The sequence below is a fragment of the Macrobrachium nipponense genome, chromosome 7 (genome assembly GCF_015104395.2).
Source record: "Macrobrachium nipponense isolate FS-2020 chromosome 7, ASM1510439v2, whole genome shotgun sequence".
NCBI classification, from domain to species: domain Eukaryota; kingdom Metazoa; phylum Arthropoda; class Malacostraca; order Decapoda; family Palaemonidae; genus Macrobrachium; species Macrobrachium nipponense.
The window spans coordinates 80,988,310-81,000,809 of record NC_061109.1 but is presented as its reverse complement, the minus strand read 5'-3'; the positions used below and the strand labels follow the sequence as shown (position 1 = coordinate 81,000,809).

The 12,500-nt window shown below is 45.7% G+C and overlaps 1 protein-coding gene across 1 annotated transcript in view; it reads right to left on the bottom strand.

Moving 5' to 3' along the window:
• LOC135217358 (golgin subfamily A member 5-like) overlaps window positions 1-12,500 on the bottom strand; it is an 89,767-nt gene that overhangs the window by 16,078 nt on the left and 61,189 nt on the right. Inside the window, exons 13-14 of the mRNA XM_064253198.1 lie at window positions 10,484-10,633; window positions 10,260-10,326 (exon numbers count right to left, since the gene is read on the bottom strand). Coding sequence (XP_064109268.1) covers window positions 10,260-10,326; window positions 10,484-10,633 — 217 coding nt within the window. The remainder of the gene's footprint in view (window positions 1-10,259; window positions 10,327-10,483; window positions 10,634-12,500) is intronic.

The window sequence follows — 12,500 nt, the reverse complement described above, 5'->3', positions numbered from 1 at the left end:
TAACTGGACATAAAGAAGGGTCCTGAGGAAGTGGGAGAATCTTCCAAGGGGCCCATCTCATTAGTGGATCCTCATTTTTAGCTAAAAATTGACTACCTGGAGAAAGTAAAACTTCTCCTGAAGGGAGAAATTCTATATGACCTGAGTCTCTAGATAGAGCCAACAGTTCAGACACCCTGGCTCCTGAGGCTAGACTTAGAAGAAATAATTTTTTCCTCAGGAGGAGCAAAAAGTCACATGAGTTGTTATCAGTATCTGAGGCCAGGTTGAGAACATCATTTAAGAACCATGACACAGGCTTAGGCCTTTCTGATGGTCTGAGCCTAGCACAGGCTCTAGGGATAGATGAAAAATAAGAGTCTGTTAGATCTATTTGGAAACAAAACTGAAAGATTTTCTTTAGTGCCGATTTAGTAGTAGTAATAGTACTAGCTGCTAAACCCTTTTCAAATAATGATCTAAATAAGGAAATAGCCAGGTTGGTAGTCATGGTTTGAGATTCGGTCCCCCTCAGAAAAATGGTTAGTTTTTTGACAGCTGAGTCATACTGGCGAAGGGTCGATTCTCTTTTATCCGATTCTAGGAATAGGATGTTTTGAAGATCGACATCAGCATCCCTTTTTGCCGCGAACTTCATGAAGTCCATAAAGTTAGGGTTTTGAGAATTCCTGAGGAAGCGAACACAGTCTTCATTTGCACTAGTTGGGATAGTTTGGGATTGGGAATCCGTTGAGGTCGGAGACCCAATTCCAACAGGAGTGGGAACCAGTTGCTCTTGGGCCAATTGAGGGCTACTAGAGCGACTCGTCCCTTGAAGGTCCTGAGTTTGCTCAACACTTTCAGAAGAAGATTCACTGGAGGAAAGATGTAAATCTTCTTCCATGGATTCCAGTCTATGGCCATGGCGTCCGTGGCATAAGCCAGAGGGTCCAGGTTGGGAGCCACAAAGCAAGGAAGTTTGTGATTCGACTCTGTGGCGAAAAGATCCACCTGGAGCCCTGGAACCTGTTGGCAGATCCAACTGAATGACCGTCTGTCCAGGGACCACTCTGACTCTAGTGGGACTGAGCGAGAAAGGGCATCTGCTATCACGTTCTTCACTCCCGCTAGGTGTGTGGAGGACAGGTGCCATTTGTACTTGGCTGCTAGAGAGAATATGGCTATCATGACATGGTTCACATGGCTTGACTTGGAGCCTCCCCTGTTGATGCAGTGTACTACTACTGCACTGTCCAACACCAGCTTGATGCGAGATCCCTTGGCTGGTTGAAGTCTTTTCAGGGTGAGGAATACCGCCATAGCTTCCAGTACGTTGATATGGAGCCGGCGGAATGGAAGGGACCAAGTCCCTTGTACCTTTTTGTACTGAGAATACCCTCCCCAGCCGTTTAGTGAAGCATCCGTGTGGATAACTAATGCTGGCGGAGGGAATTGAAGAGGAATTGACTTTGATAAATTCTTGACCTTGGGCGGAGGCGTTTGCGCAGTATTGCCGGGATAGCAGACAGCTTGTCCCGGGACCTGTTGTTCGCTCTTGAGCGCCAGACACGGTTTATGTCTTTGAGTTTTGCCTTCAGCAGAATGTCGGTTACCGAGGCAAATTGAAGAGAGCCCAGGATCCTTTCCTGGCTCCTTCGAGATGTCTGCTTGCATTTGAGAAACTGCCTGGTTGCTTTAGCTATTTCTCTTCTCTTTGACGCAGGAATTGATAGTGTGTGAGAGTTCAAGTCCCACTGAATGCCCAGCCACTGAAAGAGAGAGTCCAGTGTCAACTGGGACTTGGTCTTGTTTATCTGGAACCCTAATTGGTTCCAGAAACTGGATTACTTTGACCGTCGCTTTGTGGCATTCTTCGATGCTTTTGGCCCAAACGAGCCAATCGTCCAGATACGCAACTACCATTATTCCCTGAGACCTGAGTTGTTGAACCACTGTCTCCGCCAGTTTCGTGAAGACCCTGGGGGCTACATTGAGCCCGAAGGGCATTACCTTGAAGGAGAATGCCTGGTTCTCTAGCCTGAAACCTAGGTACAGGCGGAAATGTCTTGCCACTGGAACATGATAGTATGCGTCTGTAAGATCGATAGAGGTGGTGATGGCCCCACGGGGAAGTAAGGTCCGCACCTGCGAGATAGTCAGCATTTTGAACTTGTCATAACGAATGAATAAGTTTAGACGGGATAAGTCTAGAATTATTCTTTGTTTGTTTGAGCCTTACTTTGGCACGCTGAACAAGCGACCTTGAAACTTTAAATGCCTGACTTTTGACACTACTCCTTTCTGAAGGAGTTCTTGGGCATACTCTACCAATTCCGCTGTCGGTTGTTGATAGAAGATTTTGGATGGAGGAGGGCCTTTGGTCCAGCTCCATCCTAGGCCTTTGGACACATTGCTCTGTGCCCAGCTGCTGAACCTCCATCTGTGACGAAAGAGGAACAGTCTCCCTCCTACCTGAGGGTTCTCACTGGCTCGGGGCAGGGCGAGACACACGCCCTCCTCGTAAGTGCTTCCCTCGGCAGGATGCTCTTCCGCCGCCTCTCTGGCGAAAGGCACCTCTAGCCCTGCTGCCCCTTCCGAACCTGTTGAAAGGTTGGAACGATTGGCCTTCAAATACTGGGTTAAAGGCTGGGGAGACAGCAAAGGAGGTGGAAGCTTGACCCTGAGGGGTCAGCAGCAGAAACTGTTGCTGAGGCTGTGCCTTTGATGTAGATGGCTGCTTTCCTCTTACTGGAGAGTCCCCAGCGAACCTTAAGACTCTGGTTGAGTCTTGTCGCCTCATATTGCACCGAATTGACTACCGATTCTGGGAAAAGGTCGGCACCCCAGATCGAAGCCGCCAGTAACTTATTCAGTTCGTGACGGATGGTGGCTTCCTGCAGAACATGTTTCCTGCAGTTACGCCTTGCCACGATAAAGTCGTACAAATCACATTGTACTGTGTGTAAATGTGATTTGGCTATCAACTTGAACAAAGGTTCGTTACCGTAAGTAACGGCTGAAACCTCTGTCGTGACAAGAGTATTGAGGGATCTGGATAGTCTCGTTCGAGCATCAAACTCGGCCTGAATGAGACTGTCTGGAAGTCTAGGAAGCCGTTCACTGAACTGTATGACAGCACAGTCCAGCTTCAATTTCCCGACCTAAAAGGTGGCCGGGAGATCCGCCCATAGATCTTCCATACCAGGAAGAAGGAGTGACGTGGGCTTCGTTTCTCGGAGCTGCGGCATCAGCTCGTCTCTCATAGCGGCCTGCATAGTTAACTCCGTCACCTTCGTAGTGAACGGGATGGGAGTTTCTCCGTCCACTACGAACATGGTGAAAGCACTTTTAAACGCTTGAATCCTGGTATTAATACAATCCCAATCTTCTAGGCTTCTTAGCCAGTCACGTTGGGTTTGATCCCGTCCGAAGATGATGGTTTCTTTTGGGATCTTATCCTCTCTCCTCATGGCTGCCTCCGTAAGGCGGGCGTAACCAATGAAGGGGGGTTGCAGGTTTGCTGGGTGGAACTCGAAGTCCTCAATCCTTCGAGTTCCACAGTCCGCCAACGTCAGCATCCCGTCCTTGAAGGGGGCATACGACGATATCCTACAGGGATTGCTCGCCGTGTAAGGAGGGAGAGTATTGTAGTCCGGCATGGCTTGGGCCGCCATACCGGGCTGAGGTAGACCTGTCGTAGGGTTCTCCCGGAGACCTGCTATGAGGTTCTCCTGGTTGGCCAGCCTCTCCGAGATGGCCCGGATTGACTGACCTGACCCCTCAAAGGAAGAAGAGATGTGAGAAAGCATCTCTTGGAACTTGTCCTGAACCAAGTTCCCTACCAGACTACCCATTTGCTGCATAATGTTTGCAGCAAAAGAGTCTGAGTCAAAGGAGCTAGGTTCCTGTTTCTCCCTGGGAGTCTTAGGACATGCTCCTGTTGAGGTTGAAGGCTCAGGATCAGGTAGGAGCTGAGCCTTGTCTCTGGAGGACTTTCTTCTGGACTTTCGAGTGAGAAGAAGACTTGGGGTTCTCTGCTCCGGGATGGTGAGCCGGAGATCTTTGAGAGCTGCCCAAAGTAGACTTCTTGGACAGTCTTCTTAAGCGTCTTTACCTCGCGCTTCCCTTTAACTTTAGGGATCGCCTGGGTGGACTTCGGTCTAACCGATTGCCCATCCTCAGAGAATCCCTGGAAGGAAGAAGAAGAAGAAGGGACAGGGGAAGAACATCTAGAATGGCTCAAGGGTAAACCTTGAGCCCCTACCAAACCTGCCTCACTTAACCTCCTACTTGTTGCCTCTACTGCCATCGGCTCGAGGTCCAAATTGAGAGTTGCCACTTCTTGCATAATGTCTTGGCTTCTGGGTTCCTCCAAAGCTTGAGCTACTTGTTCTTGGATAGCGGCGATGTAAGGGGCCGCCACTTCTCAGTCGACGTAAGAAGTCGCCTTGCAGCCGGGGAAGACAATAGCAGCCATCTTCTTGTCAAGAATATAAGGCTGCCCCTTGGTTACATTACAGCCGAATCCGCCGACCCAGGCCTTCAGGGTGGTTTGGGCTGCATCCCTGACCGCTTGAGCAGTCTGAAAGAGAAGGTCAGTATAAATACTAAGCTACTTAAGACTAAATTATATTATCAACTGTAATGATATACCACTTAGAATTGCATATACAGTGGTACCTTGAGATACGAGCGTCCTGTGATACGAGTGCTTTGAGACCCGAGGTGGAATTCGGTCCAAATTTTGCATTGAGACCCGAGCTGTGTCCCGAGATCTGAGTTGGTTCGGGGACGCCACCGATAGTTGGCGTTCGCGGGCAGCATCAGCTGGGAGCATCCCACGAGCTCACTCGCACGTGTGGCCGACAGATTTAAGTTGTGTTTGTGAGCTGTACTCGTGTTTTCGCTGTTTTTTCACGAATTAGTGAACTTTTTTACCTACCATCATGGAGCCAAAGAAAGTACGTGCAAAGGAGAGTGGCGAAAAGAAGAAGAGAATGCTGCCGATAGAGGTAAAGCGAGAAATAATAGAAAAACATGAGCGTGGTGTACGAGTGATGGAACTGGCCACCGGTGTATGAGCGTAGCACATCGACATTTTGTACCATCCTAAAGCAAAAGGATGCCATCAAAAGTCCAAAAAACAGCTAAAGGAACTACAATTCTGTCGCAATTAAGGACAAATGTCCATGAAGAAATGGAGAAGCTGCTCTTGGTATGGTTGAAAGAGAAGGAACTAGCGGGAGATACAGTGACGGAGAGTATAATTTGCGAAAAGGCTCGCGTTATTTACGCAGATTTGAAGAAGGAAGAGGCATCAACTTCAGAAGGGGGAGCAGAAGACACGTTTAAGGCAAGTCGTGGGTGGTTCGATAATTTTAAGAAGAGAAGTGGCATTCATTCGGTGGTGAGGCATGGTGAAGCTGCGAGTGCCGATGTAAAGGGAGCTGAAAGGTACATCGTCGAGTTCGCTGAGCTTATTGAGGAGGAAGGCTACATCCCGCAACAAGTCTTTAAACTGCGATGAGACGGGATTATTTTGGAAAAAAATGCCACGGAGGACAACACCTCACCGAAGAGGAGACGAAGATGCCAGGCCATAAACCCATGAAGGACCGTCTGACCCTTGCATTGTGTGCAAATGCTAGTGATGACTGTAAAGTAAAGCCACTGCTAGTCTACCATTCTGAAAATCCCTGAGCGTTCAAGTCTCACAAAATTCTGAAAGAAAAACTGCACGTAATGTGGCGCGCGAATGCAAGGGCATGGGTTACGCGGCAGGTTCTTTACAGATTGGGTAAACCTCGTCTTCGGTCCTTCAGTGAAGGAATATCTTCAAAAGAATAACCTCCCACTGAAAGCTTATTAATTTTGGATAATGCTCCGGCCCACCCAACCTGGTCTTCAAGATGACATTCTCGAGGAGTTCCAGTTTGTGAAAGTCCCTCTACCTCCCACCCAACACGACTTCCATCCTGCAACCAATGGATCAGCAGGTCATTGCAAATTTTAAAAAGCTTTCACAAAGCACTTGTTCCGCCGATGCTTTGAGGTGACAGAGAACACCAAGCTTACCCTTCGAGAGTTTTGGAAAGAGCATTACAAATATCGTCGTATGTTTACGTATCATTGACTCGGCATGGCAAGAGGTAACGAGACGAACCTTGAACTCGGCGTGGAAAAAGCTATGGCCTGATGCTGTTTCAGAGAGGGACTTCGAAGGGTTCGTACCCCAAGCAACGGTGGAGGAGATTGTTGTCCCTCAGAAAGTCGATGGGTCTGGAGGTAGATGAGGGCGACGTCAACGAACTCGTCGAGGAACATGAGGAGGAACTCTCAATTGAGGAGTTGAAGGAGCTGCAGGTGATGCAACATACAAACCCTGCAAGAGATTAGCAGCTGTAGCGAGGGGGAGGAAGAGCGGAGGAAGTGATTCCTACAAGTCAAAATTAAAGACATGTTAGCAATGTGGGAAACACTTTCGAGTTTCATTGAACAGAAACATCCAGAAAAAGTTTCGACTAGTCGTGCTTCAGCGTTATTTAATGACACTTGTTTTTTTGACTCATTTCCGGAACATTCTAAAAGGGAGGCAGAAGCAAAGCTCTTTGGATAAATTTTTGTTAAAGAGAAGCGCAAATGAAAGTGCCGAAAGTGATTCTAAAAGGCAGAAAACAAGTGCTGATTAAACTTACGTATCGCTTAGGTTAAGTTTTAAGTGCATTTAGTATTTTTTCAAATTTAAGTTAAGGAAAGTGCAAATTTTTATTAAAGTTAAGGAAATGCAGTTTTAGTTTACATTTTAATGTTATTTTGTGTTAGAAAAAATGCTGTTTACGTAACGGGACTAGCCCCTCCCTGCTCCCTCCTCCTCCTCCTCCTCCGCCACTCGACTCCGTTAGCCAGCCGCACTCGCCTGTCAGCAAGGTAAGATTACGTGTTCTTAACTTTTTGTTGTGTTACGTAACTTTGTTATTCATTGCTAAATTTTAGTTTTAGTTTACATTTTAATGTTCATTTTTCATTTTCTGTTAGGAAAATTCCTGTTTTTACGTAACGGGACTATGTAGCCGTCCACACCCCCCTCCCCCTCCGTCACTCGCCTCCCTTAGCCGCCCGCACGCGACTGTCACCAAGGTTAGATTAAATTAACTTTTTCTTTTCTTTATTTTACTTTAATTCTATTCATTAATAAAATATATTACTGTATCATTTTTTTTTACTATATTTCTACATTTATATGTGTTTTCTTCATTATTTACGATGGTTTGGGGGTATATTTCATAGGTCTGGAACGGATTAAATACATTTCAGTTAATTTAAATGGGAAAAATTGATTTGAGATACGAGTTTTTCGAGTTCCGAGCCCGGTTCTGGAATGAATTAATCTCGTATCTCAAGGTACCACTGTATAGGCCAAAATTATATATACTATGAGAAACCTGGTATCCAGGAAAGTATTACTTACTCCAGAAGTAACCTGGTCCACTAATTCGTAGCAAATGGAGCAACTCTCATGATGCCAAACAGCTATCTCCCCATAGCGGATGGCGCAGACAGCAGGAGTCCGGCAGACCTCGTGCCCACAGGGGTCCTGTAGGACAGCGTTACAGCCAGATTCCTGGCAGTGGGTGGCCTGTAAGTGAACAGATACATGAGTATCAACACTAACTAGTTGGACTAAGTCCAAGAAGTGATATATCATAACACCGGAGTACACTGGAGTTACTTGACAGAATAAAGCTCGGCCTCTACTTGCTCTCCTGCCGTGTAAAGTGGTGGGTGTCCGATAGAACTGGTAAACTAGCTTCAGTGCGTCTCCGGTGTTGCCGGAGGATGGAAATTCACCGAAGCAGTTACCTAATCTATACGCCGGAACGAGGAGTACGAGAATGGCGGGGGAGGAGCAGGTGGGGGCCAGCAAATAATGGCGGGGGAGTGTGACTCCGCCGTACACAGATATCAAGATAAGCAGGTGGTGAACCCGGATGGTGAGCGGGGACTCCGCCGACTTAGCAATATAAAGAAAGTAAATAATAAAAAGTGAAACAAAAGTAAACATGCAAAAGGAATAAACATATGGCAGAGCTCCTCTGCAGTCACCAAACCTGAGGCCTGGCGGAGCCGGGGGCACCACCTGCCGGAGCGGGACGGAGGGATAGTGACTCGGGGTGAGAGAGAGCTCGATTCGGAAGCCGAGGAGGTCCGAGCACAGCCGAGCCAGGTGGCCAGCCGAGACCCGACCGCACAGGGGAGCCCCCTCGGTACTGAAGGGTGAGAGCGGTGCGAGCCGAGCCAGCGTCGGATGTCCCCCCTCTAACTCTCGTATCCCCCCACGTGGAGAGGGGGGAAGAAGGGAGGGAGCTCGGATGGTTGCCAGGGGCAACGGGAATGAGCAGGACTCCCCCCCTAGAGGGTGGGGAAGCGTGGGGAACAGACGCCAGGTGGCTCATGGCGATCGCCTGGCTCGTCGCGGACGTGGTGTGAGCCATGTGGCGAGACAGGCCAGGCGGAATGAGGTAGCCTAAGCTACCTCTAACCGTCTCAAAAGCACGAATATAAAAACAGCCTAACAAAACACAGGGAGGAAAAGAAAAATAAATAGGACAAGAGAAAGCGAAGTCCTGGAGAAGCTAGACGAGCCAACCAAGAAGGGAGGACGACTAACGACTCAGGGAGCTGGCCTATGCCGATACGTAGGAACGGAGGGCGGTGGCCAGGGTGGTCAGGACTAAAAGGAAGGACATACGTCCTAAGGGAGCCTATCACAGACCTAAAACAAAGGAACATGCATGCATGAACACTGAGCTAGGTTAAGCGATGTAGGCTATGCACTCGAGAGCGCTCAAGGAACCCCCGTGAAAAGCTAAGTGTAAAATAACATGGCAAGGCTGCAAAATTAAAATGTAAAATGTGTACTGCTAAAATATTCAAGATGCAACGGTATAGAGGACCGAAGAAGCACGAAATAATGAAACACATGGGGCGAGCCGCGCCAGGTGACTCAGCAACAAAGCCGAAGGGGACGCCGTCTTATAACCTAAATAAAAATGGTTAAACGGGCCCCTGGCTTGCTAAAATTAGGTGGAACACTTCTAGCAGTACTTAACTTAAATGCAGCGATGGTTTGGCGTTCCATGATGATGGTAAATCCAAAAGGAAAGCACAAAAACACAGTGAAGAAAAAACACGTGTGAACTGGATGGTGCTAAAGAAAAGGATGACCGGTAGAGGCGCTGGTGGTGGCGTCGGGGGCACTAGTAGTAGTCGTAGCTGGGAGCGGGCCTTGCATCGGCCCTCTCAGGTAGGGGGATTTCCAAGAAGGATGGATCTAAATGGTAAGAGACCGTGGTAGTGGTTTCACTCGCCCCAGAAACCATACCGACACCTTTTATATAAGGTGAGCGAGTCAGAATATTCTGATATTTCCATTTTAGCTTTTTCTCTGGTATGTTAGCAATAATTTACCTTAGAAATGTGTGATAAGGGACATTTCACGAAGCGACACGGGCTGAGCCCAAAAATGCGCTGAATTCCAGCTATCAGCACTAATGATAATAGAGCTATGGCGCCAATACAGTGGTCCCCCCCGTATTCGCAGGGGATGTGTACCAGACTCCCCCGTGAATAGTAAGAACCCGCTAATGTTTGGAACCCCTATAAAAATGCTATTTGTTAGTTAAAACTCAAGAAAAACCCACTACAAATTTACATACATGGTTTTTTTAATAGTTTTATCACAAAAAGTGCATTTTATTATGAAATTGATAAAAAAACCAGGAATTTGTGGCTATTTTGCATTGAAAAATACAGCGGATATGAGAATTTTCTGCGAATGGGGGGAAACGTTCCAGAGAGAATTCCGTGAATGTGCGAGTCTGCGAATCCGGAGAACGCAAATACAGGGGGGGGGGTTCCACTGTAAAAGCTACAAATATTACTCATACTGAATGACTATACCCTGAAAATAACTTAAAACCCAATGGGAATTATAACGGATAAGTGTTTCTACCCTACACAAGATAGCTGTGGGCCATATTTTAATATTTGTCACCGTTTCTAAACCAAAGACCCAGGTTTGAATCCCGGTTGGTAAAGAAGCACTTATCAATTATAATTACTTTTGAATGTGTATGTAATATCAATACTGAATGATATGTGGCTAAATTAATGCCACAATAATAAAAAAGTAACCACCTCTCCAAAATATACAAACCACTACTTGCTCATATCATGCAGTAATAAAGTATAAAAGACAACAGCCAAAAAGCATTACGTACCATCATCTTGCCGATAAGCTGTAGGTTGGTCTCTGTTAAGCATTGTCTGTGATTCTTGATATTGTTGCTGAAATAATAAGTGGAAAGTAAATATCGATGTTCACCAGAAATGATATTACTGTACTGACTTTTCAGTTTACAAGATGTACAATTTTTGCACAGAACTTTCTCATTTAAATACTGCACAAATTTTGCATGTGACAGCAAAACTCTTGGGTACCTACTTGTAATCTTTCCATCTGGATGATAAGAGAATGCTTCTCTGTACTAAGAGTCTCTATACTATTTTGTTTATGAATAAGGGACTCGGTTAATCCATGCACACGCTGCTCAAGTTCTACTAGACTGCTTGAAGAACTCTGCTTGTGAGCAACCTGCAAAATGGAACATCAATACTTAAATATCTAAGTTAAAATGTACAATATTTTAAATAAATTTTCAATTTCAAGGACAAATTAGGCAAAGATTTCTATCATAATTGTAACACCTGTAGTCTGGGGCTCTACTAGTATATAAGCATTTTTAGAGGGGAGTTTAACTATTCACAGGTTCGAGCTATTTGCGGGAGGACTGGTACGCAACCCCGTGAATACAGGGGACCGATATACTTATGTGAAAATAAGATATAGTGTACACTCGGCAAGGAAACTTGAGATACAGTTTTTTTAAATCTTCGGACATAGTATATTGTTCAATAAAGCCACACCTGGCAACTCTTGAAAAGGGGCAGAGCTTCAAAATCATAGCGTTTGTTGCTTTTTAGATTTCCATCAACTTTACCCATAAAGATTCTGTTGAGGTCCTATAATCATTTATACTTGAATGTAGAAACAGGCTCTATATTATTCATTAATGTTGGTTTGGTAACGTCAGTTCAGGGTAGAATATCGATCATCCTTTTTTAAAACCTACTGTGAAACCTTATTTATAAGTAATCTTTTACACTAAACTGTGGAAATCGTGAGGAACAATACAGTAAAGAATGAAATATTCTGACGATAGAGAGAGAGAGCGCGCAAGCATAGGCGTATCGATAGAGATACTTAATTTATTATATTTACTTTGAGAGATTAAGTGATAATATTTTTTCAAATGTTTCAAAAGTGGAGAGAGAGAGAGAGAGAGAGAGAGAGAGAGAGAGAGAGAGAGAGAGAGAGAGAGAGAGAGAGAGAGGAGAGAGAGGAGAGAGAGAGAGAGAGAGAGCAGGTCTATCTATAGAGATACTTAATTACATATTTACTTTAAGAGGATTGAGTGATGATATTTTTTTCAAATTGTGTGTTTTTAAAGTGAGAGAGAGAGAGAGAGAGAGAGAGACGGAGAGAAGAGAGAGAGAGAGAGAGAGAGAGAGAGAGAGAGAGAGAGAGAGAGAGAGGAGCAAAATCTGCTCATGTGAAAGCTTAGGCCTATTTATAACTACTTAATTTCATTATACAGTGGTACCTCGAGATACGAAAGGCTCAATTTACGAAAAACTCGAGATACGAAAGCCAATACGAAAAATTTAACAGCTCTACATACGAAAAGTTTTCAAGATACAAAAGGTTTCTGTAAAGTCCAAATTCGCCCGAACCATCGATAACAATTTTGAAACTCGCGCGCCGCCAACTTAGTAGACTCGCCACCATCCTCCTGCTCTCCCATTGGTTCCTGATGCTAGTCGCGGCCATGAGATCCTTCTCTCCTATTGGCCAGCGTCCCTCCCATCATGCATCTAGTATGTACGTGGTGGCGTGCCTCGGCCACTCGGTACCAGCATTGTTATAGTACGCACACGGTATTAGTTTCGGGATCGTCAACTGTTTCTGAATCTACTAGTCAGAGTTGACATGGTGATGGTGTTTGTGTCATGTGTATTTCCCCCCAAAAAAAATTTCTCATATCTTTTCACAGAAAATGGAAAAAAGAAGAGCACCTCTTGAGTGACGACCATATAATAATATGATGGACCAAGATCTCTCTCCGTGGGATAAGTGACCAAGATCTCTCCAACGGGATAAGTGGACCAAGATCTCTCACCATGGGATAAGTGATCAAGGTCTCTCTCAAGGGATAAACTGGAAACTTTGCAAGGTTGGTAGAATCTCCACTCCCTGCTGAAGAAAGGGGGGTGTTGAACCCACCAAAAATTTACAACATGCATACCAGTATAATCAAGGCACTTCAGTTTATGTTGAAGGTCAGCAGCCGAACATTCAGTACCCAAAATCAGTTGGCAGGGAGCGCATTTGGTTGAACAGG